This window comes from Doryrhamphus excisus, chromosome 7 (assembly GCF_030265055.1).
Source record: "Doryrhamphus excisus isolate RoL2022-K1 chromosome 7, RoL_Dexc_1.0, whole genome shotgun sequence".
NCBI classification, from domain to species: domain Eukaryota; kingdom Metazoa; phylum Chordata; class Actinopteri; order Syngnathiformes; family Syngnathidae; genus Doryrhamphus; species Doryrhamphus excisus.
The window spans coordinates 15300710-15323705 of record NC_080472.1 but is presented as its reverse complement, the minus strand read 5'-3'; the positions used below and the strand labels follow the sequence as shown (position 1 = coordinate 15323705).

The following is a 22996-nucleotide window of genomic DNA, read 5'->3' as shown; positions in this document are numbered from 1 at the left end:
AAATGTTTGTTTCTTGATTAGGCCTGCATGTCCTTCAAATGTTGTACTTCCCCTCCTTCAAAGATTTTTACTGTAGCACCTTTATTAAAACAGATTCATTAGTAACAGTGCAAGCTAAAACACACTTTTCTTGCTCACAGTCCTATTCTGCTTCAAATTGTTAGAAATATATAGAACTATTTGATATTATACACATTTTGTATAAGTTATTAAAGTATAATGAGTGACTTTTGACTATCATGTGTCAAACGAGAACTCGAATTCTACAAAGCGTCTGCCGAAACGAAACCGGAAGCAAAGTCAGGTTACGCTCAAACAAAGACGGAAGTAAATTCGAGGGAATCATCTTGCTCGGTAAATGCAGCACAGGACCACGCGGATGTTTTTTTCCCATGATGCTTTGTCCATCATGGCGGCCCCGTGCTGCAGGCATGTGAATACACACGTTTTGAGTTTTACAAACTAATTTAAGGGCTGAATGAATATTTTTTAATCGTGGGTGACTTTGGAATATAATTTTATTGGATACACGCAGCGAGGCAAAGATGAAGATCAAATCCAAGTCTTCCTATCACAAATCTGAGAACACTTACAGGGTAAGAGTCCGAGAGCACATTGAGCATTGTTAAGCTAAAGTATAACACTCTCTTAAAGTGTAGCTAAACACATTTTAAAGTGTCTTTTTACATTATATAATACTATCCAAGCTAATGTTGTCTGTTAAAAGTGTCACGTGCATCGCTGCAAGCTAGCACAACACAACTAGCTTCGGTATGTGTATGCTGACATTCCAAACCACTGGATTTCTTGCAGTTCCTCACTTTTGCTGAAAGACTCTCCAATGTCAACATCGATGTCATCCACCGCATCGACAGAACCGGATCATACGCAGAGGCAAGTCCCGATAAAACCACATTACACACAGTTAAATCGGATTTCCCCCAGTCTAATTAGTGTATTTCTTTTCTACGCACACAGGAAGTAGAAACCTATTTCTTTGAAGGGCTGAAAAAATGGAGAGACCTCAACTTGACGGAAAATTTCAGTATGTATAAAGCTGTAACTCTGCTCTTGGTATGATTATTTTTGTCAGTAGTCATCATGGATAATGTGTTTGTTCTCCAGCTACGTTTTTGAAGGAGGTCTCCAACATGAGCCAGTCATTCAACTTATTGGTTTTCCACCAGAAGTTTATAGTGGAAAGTCTGAAAACACACTTGGCAGTCAAGTGCAGTCTTGCCTATGAACCTCTGCTCGAGTAAGTGGTCTTTATTTACATTTGTGTGTATGCTGCGTGTGATTGCAGCATATTAAATTTGCATTTGTGTTTTGTTTTTACTTGCATAACTGAGGCAAATCTCACTCCCTTTTTATACTTCATTTCCAGCCTTGTGGTGCAGCTGGCCAGAGACCTGCAGACCGACTTCTACCCTCACTTCCCGGACTTCTTCACATTGATTACATCAATGCTGGACACTAAGGACACAGAGGTGCTGGAGTGGGCTTTCACTTGCCTCTCCTACCTGTACAAGTACCTGTGGCGGCTTATGGTGAAAGACATGGTCAACATATACAGGTGAAACCACTTGATTGCATATAATTTGCCGCATCAATTCACTGTTCATAATTGTCATGTATACATTCAGTTCATTTGATTTCTTTTTATTGCACCAATATTACTTTTGGTCTGGATTTAAAAATAATGATCATAATAATAAATAAAGGCTCATTGCTGCCAAAACAATAGTGCATCAACATCAATGTTGTTATGAATTATTGAGCTATTTTCAAAAAGCATAAGCAAAATATTGGATTTTTTTTAATGTAATCATGGCTCAAAGGACATAAAAACCCCCAAAATATTTTAAATTGCTTTTTTTGAAGTGGAGATAAATATAAGTAATTATACTTTATTACCCCTATTTTTTATGTTATATTTTAATATCAATTATATATATATTTTTATATACCTCTGTTTTATAAATTCTACATTTATGAAAGAGCAAAAAGTATAAATTCATTATTAAGTGGCCACGTTGTTCCCCTTTTTAGCTTGTACAGCACACTATTGGAGCACAAGAAGGAGCATATCCGCAAGTTTGCAGCAGAGAGCTTCACATATCTGATGAGAAAGGTTGGTGACATGCCATCCAGCTTGCCCTCCAAACATTCCTAATCTTTTATTAAGTATTACGTTTCCTTGTGTCCTGTAGGTTCCAGATCTCGATGCCCTCCTAACTCACGTCTTCTCCGACCTGTGGCAGCACCCCGACAAGGCCGAGGGAGCCGGCCAGCTGTTGTTTGAGATGTGCAAAGGAGTCCGACACATGTTTCACTCCTGTGCTGCAACTGTGAGATCCTACCGTGTTGATGATATATCCTGTCCTTAGTCATACTGACACACGTTTACCATCCAAGGCTCTACCCACTGCTTTGCGGAAGCTCGGACCCACAACCAACAAGGGAGTGCCTTTGCCGTGGGACCTGGCGCGAGATGCTTTGGATCAAACAGCCCAGGCTGCAGCCGGTTATGTAGAGAAAGAGCACTTCTTGGTCTTTTGGGAGTCGCTACAGGTATGACATGCAAGTTTAATGTTATCTTCAGATTAATCTAGGACAGGTTTGTGTTTCATTGATGGTTATTTTTAGCCCTATTGTTGTACGACATCACCATTCCAGAAGAGAAAATGTCTTTTAATCCACAGGCCAGTGTGGCAGAGGTCCATTCTGTCATGGAGGAGGCCAAGGAAGAAGAAGCTGAATCAGCAGGAGAGCAGCTCCAAAGGCTGCTGTTTATCCTCCACACATTAGTGTCTCACAAAGATGGAGCAAAGATCACTAAGCCGGAGGACGTCTGCCAGGTACAAGGAGAACACGGTGTCCAAAAAACATATTTCAAAGTCCACATTGTCAGTCAGTGTTTTCTTCTGTCTTTTAGACCGTGTTGCATCTGATTCAGAGTACGGCGCTCCAAGCTCCCTGTTCACGGCTGCTTCTCCAAATTGTCTCGTCCTTGCTCCTTGGGGAGAACATCATCCTCCCCAGGGCTCTCATCCAGGAGATAATCCACAAAGTACATTGAATCACATTGGATTTTAGACATAATGATGTGCTTTGTTTCCATCTCATGTCCTGATGTCTTGATTCTTGAGGTGTTTGGCAGCACATTGGGAGAGGATCTGATCCTGGAGTTCACCAAGGAGATGTTCACCATGAAAGAGTTTGAGCAGGTGAGTCATCAACACCCTTTGTCTCCGTTGTCATCCCTTAACATTCCCCGTTCTCTGCACCTCCAGCTGTTCTTGCCCACTCTCCTGCACTTCACCACTGGCTTGTTTGCCTGCGGCGACCCCCTGTCACGCCATCGCGCCTTGGAGGTCCTAGTCAGCCTCATCCTGGCCAAAGCCCCGCCCCCTACAGATGGCTCCATGGCCTTTGAGACATACCCGCTTCTCTTCACAGGACAGACCACCGGGTAAGTGTCACAAATCCTCTGCAGAAGTGAGCATAATTAATTAATATTTCTCACACTGTGGCAGCGTGTTCATTCACAAGGAGGCGGGCAAAGGCGTGCTCGAGCAGCCTGCAGTGCCAGAGATGGTTCTGTCGCTCATTGCGCTTCCCGAGGAGCGGAACGGGCCTATCACGGATCTATCGCTACCGTGGAGTGCACTGGTGCTGCTGCCGCACCTCAGGTAACATACACACACACACACACACACACACACACACACACACGTGTTGCTCTTTATGTGGGGACTCACATTGCTTGTTTGTTTAGCAATAAGTTCCATGTTGTGTGGTTGTCATCACACATAAGTCAATCCTGTTTTGATTTGATTACTCCATGGTTCTTTTGTTTTGCAGGCCTCTTGTTGCAGCTAATGTCTTCCCGGCCGTCACTTCCTTTTTAAACCACCTCTTGTGTGAAATCGAGCAGGAAAAATTGGAAAAAGGTATTTGTTTTATAGTTCTTTTGTCCAAAGTTCAACAGCTGGAATGTGTAATGTTTGGGCAAACAGGAGTAGACGACAGATAGCATAGAAAGCCTAGTTAGTTTTGGTTGTTTATTACAGTATTCCTATCAGTTACGATACCTACTTTCTACAAGACTGTTTACATCTGTTTCTCTAAACCAGGGTCCGGGAACCTTTTTGGCTAAGAGAGCCATGAAAGCCACATATTTGAAAATGTATTTCCATGTATCTTATTATTTTTAACAATGACCACAACTAAATGGGTGCATTTTTAAGCAAAACCAACAATCTTATATGATAAGTCTCTGAATTAATTATTTTTAAGAACATTGTTACATTTAAGCTATCCAAAACTAAATAAAATGCAACTACGTACTCTATCTTTCTTTGTTTTTGTCATCTTCTTCGGCATAAGGGTTTGCTCTGCAGAATTAGCTAGCTGACAGTTTGATCAAAAGGAGGAGAGTTTACTTCTTGACCTCTCAATCACCCGGGTTTTACTTTAAAATGTCAGCAAATGTTAACAAATGTGCCACATCTGGCCCCCCAGCCGTAGGTTCCCTTCCCCTGCTCTAAACGTTTGCTGTTTCTGTGATTCTAGCTGGTCTGTTTGTGGCCACACAAGCTCTCAGCTGCCTCCTCACTTTGGATAGCTCCGACCAGCTGCTATCTCTGGTCCCCGTCAACAAAATCACCTGCATCCTCCGGTTAGAATATTGCATTACAGTATTGCAATTAATTATACAACATTTCAGTCCTTCAATAACCAGCATAAACTCCATATTGTTGTTTGTGTGTGCAGGAAGTTCCCATCAGAGCTGTCATCCTTGCTGTTAGGAGACCTGTATTACACCCGCCTCTCCCTCAGTGGTGCCTCGCAGCACCTTTCCCATGATGCACTGCTGGATATTTACCAGATCCTGCACGGCAACCTGTCCTCCAACATATCAAAGGTGCTGTAGCTTACCAGAATGGCTGCGTGATTTTTAAAAATGCGCTATTTGATGAATATGCTTGTCGCTTTCAGATACGCCTGCTAACCCTGAGGCTCTTTTCACAATTCGAGCCACAGCTTCCTGCTTCGGAAGAGGTGCCACACTCACGCTTACAGTTTTTAGCAAAAGTTTTGACAGATTTACAAGATTCCTATGTTTTTTTTTCGTCCTTCTCTGCCAGCCTGATGAGAATATGAATGTGCAGCTGGTGTTCGCCTCGTGCCTGCAGGCGGAGCTGGTGCCAGCCTCGGTTCAGGACTACCGAGAGAAGCTGCTGCACTTGCGGAAGCTGCGGCACGACCTGGTGCAGCGCAGCCTGCCGCAGGGACCACGCGGAACCTTCCAGCAGGTATGAATGATGGATTATATCCTCCAATGTGCAGCAAGTGTTGATCTTCTCTTTGTGCCTTCCAGGTGCCGCTGCGTTACCTCCTAGCAATGCTCTTCATCAACTTCAGGCCACTATGGGATCCTGTTATTGAACTTCTTGGGTTAGCATAACAATCAATACGTTTAAAATGAGTGGTTTATCTTTAAGCGTTGTAGTAGTGTGGAAAGTTGATGGTGATGGTTTGTGCAGGAGTCACGCGAGAAGCATGGACAACAAAGACTTCTGGATGGTGTACCATGAACATCTGGTCAATGTGGCAGGATTAGCCGGTATGGATTATGGATTCCACACGGACTCCATGAGGAAACCAACACCCCTCCTTTCTGTGTTGTAGAAAAAGAACTACAGGGGAGTAGTGATGATGACGATGAAAGCAACGATGAAGCCATGGACGTCCAGGGTGAGCCAGGTTGCGACGTCATCGAAAGCGGCGATGTGGGGGTGCTGTTCCTGGAGCAGCTCAAGTTGGCCTCGAATGCCAATGACAGGACGGACTTCCCCAACTTCCGGAGCCTGATGTGGCGCGCCATGGCCCAGTTCCCGGACAGGGTGGAACCCCGCAGCCGGGAGCTGAGCCCTCTGCTGCTTAGGTTCATCCGGTAAGCTTTTATGATGACACTTTTTTTAAATTAAACACAAGACCATGACTCTTGACTCTGAGGTGGTGGTGTTTCCAGGAATGAGTTTTACCCTGCCGACCTGCTGGTGGCACCCACTCAAGACCTGAGAAAAAAGAGGGACCCTGCCTTGGAGGAAGAGGAACAGCAGGCGGAAGAAGGGGAAGAAAATAATGAGGAAGAGGGCAAACAGCAGAGGAAAGCGCCACCACGGAGAGCGGCTGCAAAGTAAGACTTGGAGGACAATTATGACGAATAAATGGCTATATATTATCTATATTAAAAAAAAAATCACATTTTCATCTGCATCTACCTTCATAGCTTTTAACGATACAACAAATCGGACATATTATGGATCACATTATTCTGAATTATTCCATCATCTGGATCAGCCTTAGATATTTTGTAAAAAAAAAAAACAAGTTGTTTTGAACACAAACAAACAGATACACGGGCAAAAACATAACCCCATTGGTAATGGTAATGGTTTTATTTCATTTGAACATGCATCAGATTACAATTGAGTGCATCCCATAATCAGTTCCCAGTTCCACATGTCCAAAAGGAGTAGGAAGAAGCAAAGCTTATTAAATCCCACCCCCCCAATCTGGTACTTTTACAATCAGTAACTGTTACATTTGTTCACTTCCTGCTTTCCATAATACAGTTTAAGTTACCGAAGTACAAGGTGACCATACAATGACATAATGAGTACCATAGTAAGTGTCAATATAGTGATATATATAGCACATCATGACTGGTTCAAGACTCTTCTACTTCTTGGTGGAAGTAAAAGTAGTAATAATAGTAATTGGGGGTGTCCGTCCTATGATTATCGGTATTGATAATTATTAGTTGATATCTGTATCAGATTTATTTATTTTTTCATTCCATCACAGGAGATATGTCATGTTACTAAAAAGTGTTGGTCAATTGTAATGGTGTTACCTTTCCACTTCCAGACAGCTGATCGCCCACCTCACTGTTTTTTCCAAATTCACCAATCCTTGTTCACTCTACATGGAGAGCAGCCTGCGAGAACTCTATAACCAAGTAATGTCCAAAAATGATCATGTGTCTATCATGTTTAAATGTTTCTAACTAATGTCGTCTTGCCTGTTTCTGCTCTCAGCTCCTCTGCCATCAGGATCAGCAAATTCAGCGAGTGGCTCTTGAGTGTGTTCTCACGTACAAAGACCCAAGCATAGTCCCGTACAAGTAAGTTATCAATCTCGTTTGGGTTTTTTTTTCTTATCAATGGGCCCTTTGTCAGCATCTTGGATGGGAAGCTCAAGGAATGCTGGCCCGGGGTTCCAGTGGTTATTTAGCTATCACTTTACCAAGCCTTTAAATGTCCCAGGAGGTTTGTATTTCAAATTGTTCAGTTGGAGCATCCTGTAAAACTACGTCTAGTATAGTTTGATAATGTAGTTGTGTGTTTTCAGAGAGAATCTGCAGAGGCTGCTCGACGACAAGCACTTCAAAGAAGAAATTGTCCATTTTAACATCTCAGAGGAAACGGGAGTCGTCGATGCTTCACACAGAGCTGAACTCATTCCGTTACTCATGAGGTATCATTGTGTGTGTGTTACATGTATGGGTGTGTGTTAGCCCACTTTTTCATCATCCTTTTTGTTTTCTCCCCCAGGATCCTCTTTGGTCGTCTGCGCAGCAAAGGCGGGAGTCGCTTCCAGGGGAAGGCCAGCGCCGCCACACGCTCCTCCATCATCCTGCGCTTCCTGGCCAGTTGCCAGACGGAGGAGCTGGGAATGTTTATCAACCTGCTGCTGGAGCCCGTCTGCCATCATGGCCAGGGTAGGGAAACTGGCAACTGACAAGTTGTGGTATATTTAGATTTTGTACATGCAAAACGCACATGTAAATTAAGGTGGTCAGAGCTTTGCTTCCTGTCACTCACAGCAGTCCGCTCAAAGTGCCTCAAACTTTGGGCAATTTTGCCTAAAATGCTAATTTTAGGGCTGCACGGCGGAGGATGTGGTTAGCGCGCAGACCTCGCAGCTAGGAGACCCCAGTCCAATTCCACCCTCGGCCATCTCTGTGTGGAGTTTGCATGTTCTCCCTGTGCATGTGTGGGTTTTCGCCGGGTACTCCGGTTTCCTCCAACATTCCAAAAACATGCTAGGTTAATTGGCAACTCCAATTAAATTGTCCATAGGTATGAATGTGAGTGTGAATGGTTGTTTGTCTATATGTGCCTTGTGATTGGCTGGCGACCAGTTCAGGGTGTACCCCGCCTCTCGCCCGAAGACAGGTGGAATAGGCTCCAGCACCCCCGTAACCCTCATGAGAATAAGTGGTAGAAATGAATGAATGCTAATTTTAACTTAGGATAATAGTAATTGTTAAGCCGGTAATTGTATATAATCATCTCTAACATAAAATGGAGCTAAATTCTAACAATGAATTGGGGACAAGAAATGAAGCTCATTGCTTCCATAAAGGATAGCAATGATACAATAATATGTCCCATTGAAATATGGTGACTAATGATAAGAAAAAGAATCTGTATTTGTTGAATAACTATAGCAATGTCATCGTGAAGTTTGTGTATAAATTGAATATAATTCCCGTCCTCTTGTTTCTTCTTCAGGTTCCTGTTCGTCTGCAGTGGAGAGAGCGGTGGCCGTGACTGACATAAGTGCTGTGCTGCCGCTGGGCCGTCAGCACAGCCTGATGAACATCATCGACATTGTCATCCAGAAACTGGGCCACCTCATCGAAACCTACCTGCCCAAATTGCTCCAAATCCTACTGTGTGTCACTGCGTCCGTGTCCACCATCCTGGAGAGGAGGGAACAGGTACGAGATGGACGATGATGTTATGTTTTTGGTTATTTGTTTTGATTGTTGTGACCCGCTAGTTCCAAGCCGTGAAATGAGTGCTGAGTTCCTGAGTTTTGTCCCATAGGTGCGGCCTGGTTGCATCAGTCCTCTGAAAAACCTGAGGCAACTCGGCATCCTGAAGATCCAGGATTTTTTTGACAACTTTGACACCTTCAAATTTGTCCCCGATCAGCTGGATGGCATCTTCATGGCCGTTGTCTGGCCTCAGGTGCATGTCTAATTGCTCAGGTTTCAAGATTGATGGTCTTGGTTGCTCATGAGTTTTATTTCTACAGTTGAGTCGCCTCAGAACAGAGAGCACCTACTCGCCCACTCCACTGCTGAAGCTCATCCATGTGTGGTGCAAAAATGCCAGGTCTCTTTCCGTCACCTTCCTATCTTTCAGTATAGCCAAAATATACGAACTAATTCCTCTTTTGTGCATGTGTCTTAGGTACTTCCCTCTTTTGGCCAAGCAGCGCCCAGACAACCCTGAATGCGACGTCCTCCTAAACGTCTTTGCCCTCCTCTCTGCCAAGAACGTTTCCCCAGCCACCATCGCCGTGGTTATGGACATAGCAGAGTCCCTCGCAACCACAGAGGACTTTGTCGCAACGGACATGGTAACCGAGATGAGCATAAACGGCTGTGTGTTCCCACAGCCTGCAGAGGGCGGCCTTGCAGCAGGTTTGTTTGTCCTAAAAGTGTGTCTTGTAAAAGAAGCTTCATCCTATAGTCAGTTGTCTTATATTCGACAGTCACCTTGCAGTCTCTGTGAATGTATTATTGTACTATTACAGCACCTTTTAACATGCACAAACATCTCTTTCAGACTCATTAACACAAGGCTCCAGGCTGCTTCTGCCTCACATCTCCACCCTGTTGCAGTACCTCAGCGGAGTGGTCCGCAACAGCGACAGGCTCAAGAAGAAAAAGTTCCGCCCGCAGGTGTCGAAGGAACTCAACATCCTTTCCAAGTGAGTTCATATTGCTCCGTCCATCACCTCCATTTTTGTATGCAATCAAAGTCTGATTGTTTTTTTTTGGTGAATATCTGGTAAATATCTACCAGGGTCAGCCGGTTTGTTAGTGATAAGGAGCAGAGTTCAACCCTCATCAGGCTCTTACTGCCTCACCTGCAGAAAGGCAACAACCCTCAAGTAAGGGATTCAGCATTACATACGGTGCTTTTTGTTTTATATGCCCCAAATGACTCTACTTTGTTTATTTCAGGAGACAGAACTCGACATCCTGGCCACCGTTCAGAACCTGCTGCAGCAGTGTGTGCAGCCCTCCGCCTTCCTGCAGCAGCTCAGCAAACTCTTCTCCGTCATTCACAACAAGCTGCCTAGGCAGGCGCTCACCAGCGTCTTCCAGGTACGCACACAGGGATACTAGAACGTCTATTGCTGATATTTTAGTCATAATCTGACTTTCCCATCTGACTTTCAGACTCTGTCAGACCTGGACCCTTCGCTTAAATACATCACTGACATGGCCACAAAAGTAAGACTAGACACTTATGATATGTATAAAATGATTTATTTCTTTGATATTTAACATTCTAACTGCGACTCTACAGCTCAACGCCTTCGACAGTCGCCACTTGGACGAGGTTTACTTCGACGTGCGCCTGACAGCTTTCCAGGACGCCACCAAGCACGTGAGAGAAATGAAGACGCTGGACCTGGACTACATCGGCACAGTCATACACAACTGCTTCCACACTTATGAGGTCTTGACAGATGAGCACTGAATTGTTGGTTGTTTTGTTTTTCCCCACTTCCTTTTTATGAAATGTAAAACTACGTGTTTTTATATTCTTCCAGATTGGTGATATGTCTCTGGGAGACAACGCCACCTTGTGTCTGTCAGCAATAATAAGACAGCTGGCAGAAGTTGGCGCCGGAGAGCAGATCTTCAGGGACGTTGTCCAGCACACCATCTTGGACGCCGTACACAAGGGGCTACGTAGCAAGACGGAGGTAATAATAGCCACATACATCAGGAAGTCAATGATAAATATCACAATGGTAATACTAGTATTAATATTAGTATTAATCACCTGCTGACATGCTTATTTGTATTACAGTTCATTTTAATAAAATACACTAAACCAGTTGCAAATGTCGAATTTTGTGCCCTTTTCTGCGTCAGAGCATACAGCATGAATACACCAGCGTACTCGCCTGCCTGGTGAAGAACTTCCCCTCAAAGAAGGAGTTCCGAGACCTGGTGCAGCTCACCGACTACAACGACCCAGAGTCGGACTTCTTTGAGCACATGAAGCACATCCAGGTAAAGTGACTCCTTTTTCATCTCGCCACCTCCATCGTCAGGTTAAGTTAAAAAAAAAAAGTATTTGTCTTGTCCATCAGATCCACCGTCGAGGTCGAGCTCTAAGGAAGTTGGCCAAGCAGCTAAACGAGGGCACGGTGGGGATCTCGCCACGGTCGCTCCAGTTTTACATCATGCCGTTCGCCATGACAGCTCTGCTGGATGAGAAGATGCTGAAGGTGCCTTGAGGTTTCACCTCATTATGTATTCATCACACTTCCTATATGACGGTTTCCTGTTTGGCAGCACGAGAACATGACGTCGGCGTCAGTGGAGGTGGTGGGCGCTGTGTGTCGCCGGCTCACTTGGTCCAAGTACCTCAGCTGTCTGAAGAATTTCATTCACATCCTGCAGACGTCCCAGGTTGAGCAGAAGCTGGCTGTCAGGTAGGAGAACGCCCAATTAAGTCCTATCGTTTCTTTCATGTACTCATTTTTTTTTTATCGTCACCTCCAGTTTGCTGGTCACCGTCCTTGACGCGTTCCACTTTGACCACGAGACCCTCAGCAAAGAGATGGAGGCTGCCAAAGCCAGAGATGGTGAGATTCATCATTTTATGCCTAAGGAGTTCAAAAGACACTAAATGTTCACAATGCTTGTCTTGGTGAAGCCACAAGCAATGCACTGGACGTCGAGAAGGAAGAGGAAGCAGCCGACGAATCGGCGCCAAGCGATAACGAGGAAGCCATGGACGTCGACAGTGAGCTCCCTCTGAAAGCTTCTCCAGCAGTCGGCATGGAAACCACCGACGGAGGAGAGAAGGTCATCTCTAAAGAAACTGCAAAAAAAAAGCGTCCATCAGCTTCCAAGCCTGCGCCGGTTTCCTACGGGCTGCCGCAGAGCAAAGAGGACCTGGAGGTGCTCATCAGCACCATCTACGAGAGCGTCAATGGCAGCGTATTGCCCCGCCTTCATAAATGTCTCACAGCGAAGGTCAAGCGTGACGATGAGCACAAGGCCGTGAAGTCGAAGGATGTGAAAGAGGAGGAAGTGGCGCGCATACCGATAGCCTTCGCCATGGTCAAAGTGATGCAGACTCTGCCGCCACACATCATGGAGGCTAACCTTCCCGGGTACGCAACTTTCATTCATTCATTCATTTCTACCGCTTTTTCCTCATGAGGGTCGCGGGGGTGCTGGAGCCTATCCCAGCTGTCTTTAGGCGAGAGGCGGGGTACACCCTGGACTGGTCGCCAGCCAATCACAGGGCACATATAGACAAACAACCATTCACACTCACATTCATACCTATGGACAATTTGGAGTCACCAATTAACCTAGCATGTTTTTGGAATGTGGGAGGAAACCGGAGTACCCGGAGAAAACCCACGCATGCACAGGGAGAACATGCAAACTCCACACAGAGTTGGCCGAGGGTGGAATTGAACCCTGGTCTCTTAGCTGTGAGGTCTGCGCGCTAACCACTAGATCGCCTTGCCGCCCAGTACGCAACTTGTTAGCTTGAAATGCATCCTCTTTAGTGTCTGAGCAGTTCTTTTTTTCACGTGTGCTCTCCAGGATCTTGATCAAGGTGTGTGTGCTTCTGAGGAACCGATTCCAGGAGATCCGTGATGTTGCCCGTGGGACTTTGATAAAGATCATGGAGACGCTGGGCTGCCGCTACCTGCACTATCTGCTTAAAGAGATGCAGGGCATCCTCGTCAAAGGCTATCAGGTACAACAAAGTGATCACCCCAACACACACAAGGTGCACTAACCATCTTCTGTCCTGCAGGTCCATGTTCTGACATTTACTGTGTACCAACTGCTTACGGTGCTCAGTCCAACCCTGAAAAGCGGCGACCTCGACCCGTGTATGAAAATGCTCATTGATGTAAGAACCTACCTCATCATTCCCACTTCCTGTTGAAGACCCATCCCATTGTATATTTATTGTTGTTTTATTGTCTTACGTAGATCTTCAACAACGAGCTGTTTGGCGTCATCGCCGAGGAAAAGGAGGTGAAAGGCATCGTCTCCAAGCTGATGGAAGCGCGGCACAGCAAGAGCATGGACTCCTACCAGCTTCTAGCCCAGTTCTGCAGCAAGGAGAGCATCACTGAACTTATTCTGCCACTGAAGGAGGTGGGTGGAGCTAACTGTACGCTCTCGCCAAATGTGTTTGTTCATACACAACTCCTCGTTACAGATCCTGGAGAACTCCTCCAGCCTGAAGGTGTGTCACCGGGTTGCCGCTGTTCTGCGACGCATCATTCCGGGTCTGCTCCTCAACACTGGCATGACCTCCCAGGATGTCCTGCTGCTGAGCCACGGCCTGATCAGCCAGAGCCTGCCTCTGCTCACTAAGAAGGACCGGTACGCGTTGACAGGTCATCTAAGTCCCGGTGTCCTCCATTTTGTTACACTTCAAATGTGTTTGTAGGGAGAAAACATCAGCTCAACCTCCCCCAGACCCTCGACTACCCCCTCCTAGCTGCCTGCTCCTTGCACCAACGCCAAAGAGAGGGGGCAATAAAGCTCCGGTTAGCAGACGGACCAACATGCACATCCTGGTGGATGCAGGTCTTAAGGTAGACATCCACTATCACTTCATTAATAGTTAATCTATGTGACCTTCAAGCAAATATCTCCGATGTTCTTCAGCTGCTACACATGAGCCTGAAGAAAGCCAAAGTGACATCATCTGAGAAGTCGGCTCTTCAGATGTTGGACCCTTTTGTGTCGCTGCTGCTCGAGTGCCTCGACTCCATGCACGTCAAGGTGGGACCGTCACAAATCATGGACGAGCATCATGCTGAACATCGTCCTTACTCCTCTTTGTCGTCCTCCTGTCAGGTGATCACGGAGGCCATGGTGGCGTTCACATGGCTGCTGAAGTTCCCTCTCCCGGCTGTGAACAAAAATAGCAGCCAGCTGACCACGCAGCTTTTTGTCTTGCTGAAGGATTACTCCAAGGCTGGAGCCGCCCGTGGGGAGAACTATCTCCTGGTCCAGAACTGCTTCAAGGTAGGAGCTTACCAAATTCTAGTAAAAGGAGTGCAGGGTTCATTGCGCTACAGCGAAAATTCAACATGCAGTGCATCCGGAAAGTATTCACAGCGCTTCACTTTTTCTCCATTTTGTCATGTTACAGCCTCATTCCAAACTGTATTAAATTAATCTCTTACCTCAAAATACTCCATTATGACAATATGAAAAAAGGTTTTTTTGACATGTTTTGAATTTATTAAAAATAGAAAACAAAAAAATCGCATTTACATAAGTATTCACAGCCTTTGCTTAATACTTTGTTGATCCACCTTTGGCAGCAATTACAGCCTCAAGTCTTTTTGAATATGATCCCACAAGTTTAGCACACCTATCTTTAGGCAGTTTTGCCCATTCTTCTTTGCAATAAGTCTCAAGCTCCATCAGGTTGGATGGGAGACGTCTGTGCACAGCCATTTTCAGATCTCTCCAGAGATGTTCCATCGGATTCAAGTCTGGACTCTGGCTGGGCCACTCCAGGACATTCATGGAGTGGTTCTGAAGCCAATCTTTTGAGATCTTGGCTGTGTGCTTCGGGTCGTTGTCCTGCTGAAAAATGAACCTTCGCCCCAGCCTGAGGTCAAGAGCGCTCTGGAGCAGGTTTTCATCCAGGATATCTCTATATATTGCTGCATTCATTTTTCCTTCTATCCTGACTAGTCTGCCAGTTCCTGCTGCTGAAAAACATGCCCCACAGCATGATGCTGTCACCACCATGCTTCACTGTAGGGATGGTATTGGCCTGGTGATGAGCAGTGCCTGGTTTCCTCCAAACATGGCGCCTGGCATTCACACCAAAGAGTTCAATCTTTGTCTCATCAGACCAGAGAATTTGGTTTCTCATGGTCTGAGAGTCATTCAGGTGCTTTTTGGCAAATTCCAGACGGGCTGCCATGTTCCTTTTACTAAGGAGTGGCTTTCGTCTGGCCACTCTACCATACAGACCTGATTGGTGGATTGCTGCAGAGATGGTTGTCCTTCTGGAAGGCTCTCCTCTCTCCACAGAGGAACGCTGGCGCTCTGACAGAGTGACCATCGGGGCCTTGGTCACCTCCCTGACTAAGGCCCTTCTTCCCCGATCGCTCAGTTTAGAAGGCCGGCCAGCTCTAGGAAGAGTCCTGGTGGTTCCAAACGTCTTCCATTTACGAATAATGGAGGCCACTGTGCTCATTGGGACCTTCAAAGCAGCAGAAATTTCATGCTTGGTGTTTGTGCTCTGACATGCACAGTCAACTGTGGGACCTTATATAGACAGGTGTGTGCCTTTCCAAATCATGTCCAATCAACTGAATTTACTGCAGGTGGACTCCAATTAAGCTGTAGAAAGATCTCAAGGATGATCAGTGGAAAAAAGATGCACCTGAGCTCAATTTTGACCTTCATGTCAAAGGCTGTGAATACTTATGTAAATGTGATTTCTTAGTTTTCTATTTTCAATAAATTCAAAAAAAGTAAAAAAAAAAACGTTTTCACATTGTCATAATGGAGTATTTTGTGTAGAATTTTGAGGTAAGAGATTAAATTAATACAATTTGGAATGAGGCTGTAACATGACAAAATGTGGAAAAAGTGAAGCGCTGTGAATACTTTCCGGATGCACTGTACACACGAGTCTTCAATCAGGCAATGAAATTTCCATTTCCATTCCATTCAGACAATCACCATATTGGTGAAAAATGTGAACAGCAGCAAGATATCACAGACCCAGCTGCAGGTGCTGCTGGGATACGCCGAGGAGGACATCTATGACCAATCACGGCAGGCTACCGCCTTTGGCCTCCTGCTGGTACGCTCACAACTCAATAACAACAATAATAATAACATAAATGCTGTAATTATAGCCCAAACCACAAAAAGGACAGGATGATTTTTTTAGAAGGAAACAAAATTAGCAAAATACCATATTTTCCAGACTAACTTTTTTTCATAGGTTGGCTGTTCCTGCGACTTATACTCCAGAGCGACTTAGAAATGAAAAAACTGTTTATGTTACATAAACATCGGACACCTTTTCTGTTCATGTTTATTTTTTGTGTAGCTGAATAACCATTGTGTTAGCATATCTTACACCTATTCAACCTGTTCTCTATTCTTTTATTGTTAGAACTTGCCTTCCAAGAGGACGTAATGTCTGTTTTGGTCAAGTAGTTTGGAAAATTAATTACCCACAAAAAATTGGACTTATACTCCAGTGCGACTTATGTATGTTTTATCTCATAATTATGCATTTTTGGCCTTGTGCGACTTATACTCCGGAGCCACTTACAGTCCAGAAAATACGGTACTAATGTAAACGACTGACTTTAATAATGACTTGGAGGTCATGAGAAAGCGGAAAGGAAACCATAGCTGTCTTTGAACACGGGGTTGTTTTGGTATTAACTAAGTCAGGGGTCTCAAACTCAATTTACTTGGGGGCCACTGAAGCTAGGGTCTGGGTGAGACTGGGCCGCATCAGGTTTTCCAAAAAAACGCATTTACTAAAAAAAAAAAAAAAAAAAAACTTCGCTTTGGTTCCAATTTTCTACAATAAAAGCTCTGATAAAACATTCCACTGTTCTCAAATATCTTACTTTTTATTTTTCTACACAAAATAAGATGAAAAATAAACAAATCAGGAATAAAGAAAATCAATCAATCAGTAATAAATAAATATAATAATAATGATAAAACGGCAAATAATAAAAACTTAAGAAACCACATATAGTTGGTGGGTAGACATTCTTTTTTTCAGATTAAAATGAACAAAACATTATTAGAGCCCTGTAGACATGACAAAACACGACTATAGTCACATTTATACTTTTTTTTTTATTTACAACATATTGCGCAACTGCAGGGTCTTGAGACACATACTAACTCGCAAACTAGAGAGCTGGCGACCTAAACGGTAGCCTTCAAGTTATTTCCTTTTAAACTTAAATAGCCAAAAATTTACCACTTCCACACGGATAGGGAGGATAACTATTAAGTTATTTAACCTTTAACATGAACATTAATCAAACGTAATAATTTTTTCTGGGTACATGATACCATACAGCATCCATATCAAACTTGCGCGGGCCGCACTAACATTAAACATTAACATTTCATATGAACTACGTAGTAACAGAACCAATGTTGGAGTAGCCCGCTCTGTTACTGCTGAGCCCCATTGTAAACAGTACAGCAAGTGTCATAGCCAACAGCAATGCAACCAACATTTTATAGCACATGCAGAGGTAGATGAAGTTGCCATCTTGTAGTACAATTCCATAGGAGTTAAATGTCAGTGTGTTTTTTTTTCTTGTTAAAAAATTCCCTTTCAGTTTGATAAATACAAACCACTTGTGTCGCAGGCCATTCTGTCCAGGAAGCTCATCGTTCCCGAGATGCAGGAGTTGATGAAGAAAGTGGCCAAGCTGTCAGTCAACGGAAGCAACTCCATGATCCGAGTCCATTGCAGACGGGTGTGTTTGAAAATGATAGTGTAAGATGGCCACCAGCTCTAAAACCAGGTCTTTGTGTATTTAGATCTATCTCAAGTACCTGCTGGACTATCCTCTGGGGAAGAGGTTGCAGGAACACATGGACTTTATTGTGAGTCAGCTGACCTATGAGCATGACACGGGCAGGGAGTCTGCGTTGGAGATGCTCGCCTTCGTCTTCCAATCATTCCCTCAGGTATCTCCTCTTGTCCATCATCCTGACACTTGAGAACAAACGCTAACTAACACTTTGTTGTTCTCTTCCCAGAAAATACTACTGCAGTACACCGACCTCTTCTTCGCTCCACTGGCGCTGGTTATTGTCAATGACGACTCTGCACGTTGTAAAAAAATGGCCGCCCTGGCCGTCAAGACCTTCCTGTCTAAGGTGGACGCTGACACGCAGAACTACCTGTTCTCCTTCATATGCACCTGGCTGAAAGCAGAGAAGGTAAATACATGCTTTTATTTTGGAGATTCCTAGTGTGTTTACGGGGAAATTAGGTTGTTTTTTTTTTGTTTGTTTGCAGGTGAATCTGCAGCGTCTGGGTACTCAGCTGTGTGGTCTGTTTGTGGAGGTGGAGGGGGAGAATTTTGCTAAGCGCCTTGGAGAACTCCTGCCTCTCCTGGAGAAGGAGATCAACCCTGACAAATATGACGATGTGAGGCTGCCTTTCATTTTTTTTTGTCTCTGCAAACAGGAACCATTGATTGATTTATTTGTTGTCGTCAAGATTGAGGAGGAGACGGACGAGAAAGGAGCAGACAGGCTGCTGTTCAGTTACCTCACTCTCATCACCAAACTCATCAAACACTGCGGTCTGCTGGAGCTCACCGAGCCCCGTGACACCCTCGCCCATATTTGGGGTAAAGCGCCACTTCCTGTCCAGCAACGACACCAAACACGTCCACTCGTCATGTGACTCCATTGCTGTCTTTTTAGGTCACATCGAAGCCCACCTGCGCCACCCTCACTGCTGGGTATGGCTGACCGCCTCGCAGCTCTTCGGGCAGCTCTTCGCAGCCCGGCAAGCGGATGAGCTGGTGGCATTGTGGAAAGAAGAAGGGGGCGGGGATTCGCTTTCACTCGTGGCCATCGCTTTCATCACCACCAATTTGGACAAGAAGGTGTGAGATTAGCCTCAGCCAACCTTTTTATGCCAAAAAATAATCTTTCTTTATGTTGTCCCGCAGATGAGAGAGTTGGCGTTATCGTTCTGTTATCAGTTGCAGTCCAAATTCTTGGACACGGCGTCTGGAGAGCAGGTCGTCAAGAACCTCCTTTTCGTGGGCAAGGTCATCTACCTCCTTTCCCCGGAGTCAAATATAGCTACCCTTGAGGAGGAAATGGAAGAAGAGAAAGAGGATGAAGATGTGGAGGACCAAGAGGATAAAAATGAGGAGGAGGAGGAGGAGGAAGAAGACGAAGCCGACAAAGACAACAAACCTCCATCGCTGCTTTGGCTCATGAAGAAGCTGTCGCTGATGACCAAGAGAGAGGCGGCAAATACTCCAAAAGTTCCCCTCAAGGTACAAAAAGCGTAGACGTAGAAGCACCTCTGGAAGGGTGCAGAAGGTATCATCTTGGTATCCTGATGGATGTCATCCACAGAGAACCTGCGTGTTTAAATTCCTGGGAGCGATATCCATGGACCTGGGGAAGGAGCGGATCGGCCCCTACTTGACAACAATCATCCCGCCTCTTTACAGAGAACTGGACAGCACCTATGCAGACCAAGGTAACCATCACGTCATACAGTAGTCCATCGGCTATCATGGGTTGATTGGTTCAAGACCCACAAGTGGATTTCCGTGATGCAAATTTCCTTAATTATGAATGGTATTATCTTAATTTAAACCTGCTTATGACCTTCTAAATATGGTTTTTAACATTATTAGAACTAAAACCCCTATAGTCACCTTTATACTTGTTATCCAAAGTAGTAGACGTATGTATTGATAGAAATGTGTTCCCTGGGGAGCAGAGAAAGTGGCTGCTGTGGGTTTAGTAGCCTGTGTTTTTATGTGAGATTATTCAAACCTGGTGCTTGTGTGTCTTACCGAATATTACCAACATAGAAAAGGTCAAAGTCTTTTGAATTTTTTACTTCATTTTGCAATGTTTATGCTTGAAAATGCTCAATTTAGGGCAAAAATCTGTGATTAAATATGCAATAATAGGATGTATTCAACCACGAAACAGCAGGATTTATTACCGCATTCCCTGAATTAAAGCCTCATCTTTGTCCTCCTCAGACCCCACACTGAAGAACCTGGCTCAGGAACTCATCGAGCTCTTAAAGAAACAAGTAGGACTGGAGAAGTTCTCTCTCGCCTTCTCAGCAGTCCAGAAGCAGTTTTCATTAAGGCGGGCTGCACGTAAGCGACATCGAGCCCTGCAGGTATGAACATCAGTTTAGCGACCGTGTCATAGTTTTTCATCAACCTTGCCATCTAACATCGGTTCTCTCTTTCAGGCCGTGGCTAACCCCGAGATCGCCGCAAAGAAGAAACTGAAGAAGCACCAAAATAAAATAGAGGCCAGAAAGAGGAAAATCGAGTTCCTTCGGCCTGGATATAAAGCGAAGAAGCACCGCAGCCATGCTCTCAAAGACCTGGCCATGGTGCAGTGAGTCCATATTAGGCGGCCATGTTTATACCCCAAGTCTCTCAACACTGCTAAATGAAACTTGACTTGTGGCTTAATTATGTCAGCTGATGAAGATTTTCCTTTTGTAAATGTTTTCTTTGTATTATAATGTATAACTTTAAAAAAAAATCACAAATCCCAACTAAAAAGTGTCTGTACACAAATGTGACATCAGGTCTTTACTGTGAATCATCATCACTGTACAAGCAGATATAAATATGCAACCATAAAACCTTTGAGCATACAGTTAGTGTTCTGTACATTCACTACTGTGACAAAGCTGCAATCAATGGAAAAACAGATTGGACTACTAAAAACACTAAAGTGGGTGGGGAAAGTATGCAAATTCATTGTAGAAAAAACAGCACAGGTTGCATTAACACAGTGGTTTTCAAACTGGGGGGTGAGGAGATACCATGAGCACGTTTCTTTATTAACTCTTTCGGTCCCGGGGGGTACAGGGGGTGGAGCGCTGCAGAAAAGGTTTGGGGACCACTGCATTAACACTTGATGGCCTCTGACGTGATAGTGTTGAATACAATTATATTTACGGTAGAACACTGCCTCCTAGTGGAACTTCATGGCATTTCTTGCACATTTCAGGGTCGCAACAAACTTTGCAGGGGGTTTTGGATTTTTTTTTCTTTTTTTAGGCGCAACTAACTTGACCCTTCTGAATGATGAAGTGAAAAAAGGCAAATTTATTTAATCTTAATAACTAAATGTAGAGAGATTCACTTGTAATCTGCCTAGCATTGTTCTCCGAATTTGTCACACAGACACGATAAACGAGGCCTTTTCAGTCCAAGGTTTGGCCAGAGTAGACCTGAGGAGAGGTCAGTCACAAGGCTTCATACAGAAGGGTCAAAGTTCAGGAGTATTTACAAAACAGGTGGGTCTTTTTTTTTTTTTTTTACTGCCGACTCTTGAGCGAATCCACCAGCCTGTGAAGGAACAAAAGCAATGTAAACACACAGGCTCATATGGATTGTTTTTATATGGTATTGTACAAAGCGTACCACTCCATTGCTTCATCCAGGCCTGTACCCTTGGTGGCGGATGTCTTGAAGATCTGCCACTTCCTGTCTTTGAGCGCCGGAAGACCCAAAGCGTTGGCCACCTCAGCGGGCGTCATGGCCTGGTCCATGTCTTGTTTGTTTGCGAACACCACCAGGATGGCCTTCTTCAGCTCCTCCTCCTGGGATACAAAAAAACAAGTGTTGACGATGAGAATACTGCTCACCCCCCATGAGATACTCCATGGATAATTGTCACTCACCTCCAACATGGCCACAAGTTCAGACTTTGAGATGCCCATTCGGTCGCGGTCACTGCTGTCAACGACGTAGATGACCGCGTCTGTGTTGGAGTAGTAACACCGCCAGTAGGGTCTGTGAGGAGACAAAAGAGACGTTGCCTTGACCTACAATGGTGGCTCTGGCCTGAATAACACAGCACCACTATATCAAGGTAGGGTGAGAAGCTTGGTGGTTTTTTTCCCCTGGAGAAAATGCCAGCCTGGGCATTCCCTTGGGGACCTATAGCTAGAACCGCCACCGCTTACCAAATATGGTTTTGATCTGTACCTGATGCTTGTCTGTCCTCCCAGATCCCAAACCTGGAACTTCAGATTCTTATATGTGACAGTTTCGACGTTGAAGCCGATTGCTGCAAAGAGAACCAGAAAAAATCTGTTTAGTCCCACAAAGCTCACAATGTGGTAGGTGACGGCTACATCTAATCAATCACTTACTGGGAATTGTGGTGACAACCTCTCCAACCTGCAGCCGATACAAAATGGTTGTTTTCCCTGCGCCGTCCAAACCCAGGATCAAAATTCTCATCTCCCTGGTACCAAACAAACCCGAGAAGATACTGGAGAAGAAACCACCTGGAAATAAACACTGCATTCATCAGCTAAGATTCTGTAATTGAATCCGACGCAAAAGTAGCATTATTTGACAACTATACGGGTTCATAAACACACGAGAGCTTTGATTCGAGCTTCCTCGACAGGTTAACTATGTTAGCTTAGCAACCGTAGCCAGGCATGATGGAGTTAAAAGCCACATGTTGTCACACGCTTGGTAATGTTATGCTTAATGCTTGAGTTCAGATTTAATAATCATCACAAGACTGGATGGGTTGTAATATTTCCACGACTATCCAGACAAACAAACAGACAAACTCTATGCAAATAGCTAACGTGACGTTAGCTTGCTTGCTAGCTGAGCCACAGTGCTTACGCCATATGTCAGATAACAAGCAAAAACAAAGTACTTACGCGTTTCTAATACTAATTTAAGCCTATATGTTCATTTATATGCTTAGATTGTGGATTTAGAAAGTACTCACCCATTTTGATCAGACCACGGCGTTTGTATCGCAGGAGGAGGTTGGACCGAATCCTTCTTCCGTGTGGTGACGTGTCGTTTGATGACGTCACAAACAGTAGTGAATTTTATTTCGCAACATTCAACACATTAACATTGATTAAAGTAGTACCTGATTAATACAAATAACTAAAAAGGTAAATAATCCCATATAATTTTAATGTAATCACGAGTGTATTTATTTCCAACAGGGGACTACTCCTCAATGATAACAAATTTGTACGGAATGTGCGGCTGATTGGAAGAAGGTGAATTGGTTTGCGAATGTGTGTTTGCAGTGCGCATTCAATAAGACAACGTTCTCAAACGTTCGCTAGCATTTATGTCGGCGGGGAAA

At 44.5% G+C, this 22996-nt stretch overlaps 2 protein-coding genes across 2 annotated transcripts; one reads left to right on the top strand and one right to left on the bottom strand.

Moving 5' to 3' along the window:
* Window positions 1–380: 380 nt before the first annotated feature.
* On the top strand, window positions 381–20520 carry utp20 (UTP20 small subunit processome component). The gene is made up of 59 exons (XM_058078730.1): window positions 381–596; window positions 814–894; window positions 979–1045; window positions 1126–1258; window positions 1388–1576; window positions 2053–2134; window positions 2214–2351; window positions 2419–2574; window positions 2706–2861; window positions 2939–3073; window positions 3153–3230; window positions 3297–3475; window positions 3540–3695; window positions 3868–3956; window positions 4579–4684; window positions 4780–4930; window positions 5005–5067; window positions 5154–5321; window positions 5387–5463; window positions 5553–5632; window positions 5698–5962; window positions 6041–6208; window positions 6943–7033; window positions 7113–7198; window positions 7426–7551; window positions 7629–7795; window positions 8592–8800; window positions 8910–9053; window positions 9121–9200; window positions 9279–9511; window positions 9657–9801; window positions 9897–9984; window positions 10058–10201; window positions 10277–10330; window positions 10407–10559; window positions 10654–10809; window positions 10982–11122; window positions 11203–11340; window positions 11408–11547; window positions 11618–11700; window positions 11772–12234; window positions 12680–12836; window positions 12897–12995; window positions 13079–13246; window positions 13311–13477; window positions 13545–13692; window positions 13766–13882; window positions 13958–14128; window positions 15804–15935; window positions 17488–17598; window positions 17663–17812; window positions 17885–18067; window positions 18147–18278; window positions 18351–18483; window positions 18560–18744; window positions 18811–19146; window positions 19229–19355; window positions 19873–20018; window positions 20094–20520. The coding sequence occupies exons 1-59, from the start codon at window positions 546–548 to the stop codon at window positions 20247–20249; spliced, it is 8427 nt and encodes a 2808-aa protein (XP_057934713.1). The 5' UTR covers window positions 381–545; the 3' UTR covers window positions 20250–20520.
* On the bottom strand, window positions 20417–22784 carry arl1 (ADP-ribosylation factor-like 1). The gene is made up of 6 exons (XM_058078740.1): window positions 22622–22784; window positions 22020–22157; window positions 21853–21934; window positions 21546–21657; window positions 21286–21464; window positions 20417–21210 (listed from the first exon to the last, which is right to left on the bottom strand). The coding sequence occupies exons 1-6, from the start codon at window positions 22623–22625 to the stop codon at window positions 21180–21182; spliced, it is 546 nt and encodes a 181-aa protein (XP_057934723.1). The 5' UTR covers window positions 22626–22784; the 3' UTR covers window positions 20417–21179.
* Window positions 22785–22996: the final 212 nt, after the last annotated feature.

Excerpts from the sequence above, each read along its gene's own strand:
- utp20 (XM_058078730.1), top strand. The coding sequence starts at position 546 with ATGAAGATCAAATCCAAGTCTTCCTATCACAAATCTGAGAACACTTAC. Across the intron at positions 2,352-2,418 it reads TTCACTCCTGTGCTGCAACT|GCTCTACCCACTGCTTTGCG; the intron begins GTGAGATCCTAC and ends TTACCATCCAAG. Across the intron at positions 12,996-13,078 it reads GTATGAAAATGCTCATTGAT|ATCTTCAACAACGAGCTGTT; the intron begins GTAAGAACCTAC and ends TGTCTTACGTAG.
- arl1 (XM_058078740.1), bottom strand. Across the intron at positions 21,465-21,545 it reads AACTTGTGGCCATGTTGGAG|GAGGAGGAGCTGAAGAAGGC; the intron begins GTGAGTGACAAT and ends TTTGTATCCCAG. Across the intron at positions 21,211-21,285 it reads CTGGATGAAGCAATGGAGTG|GCTGGTGGATTCGCTCAAGA; the intron begins GTACGCTTTGTA and ends GTTCCTTCACAG.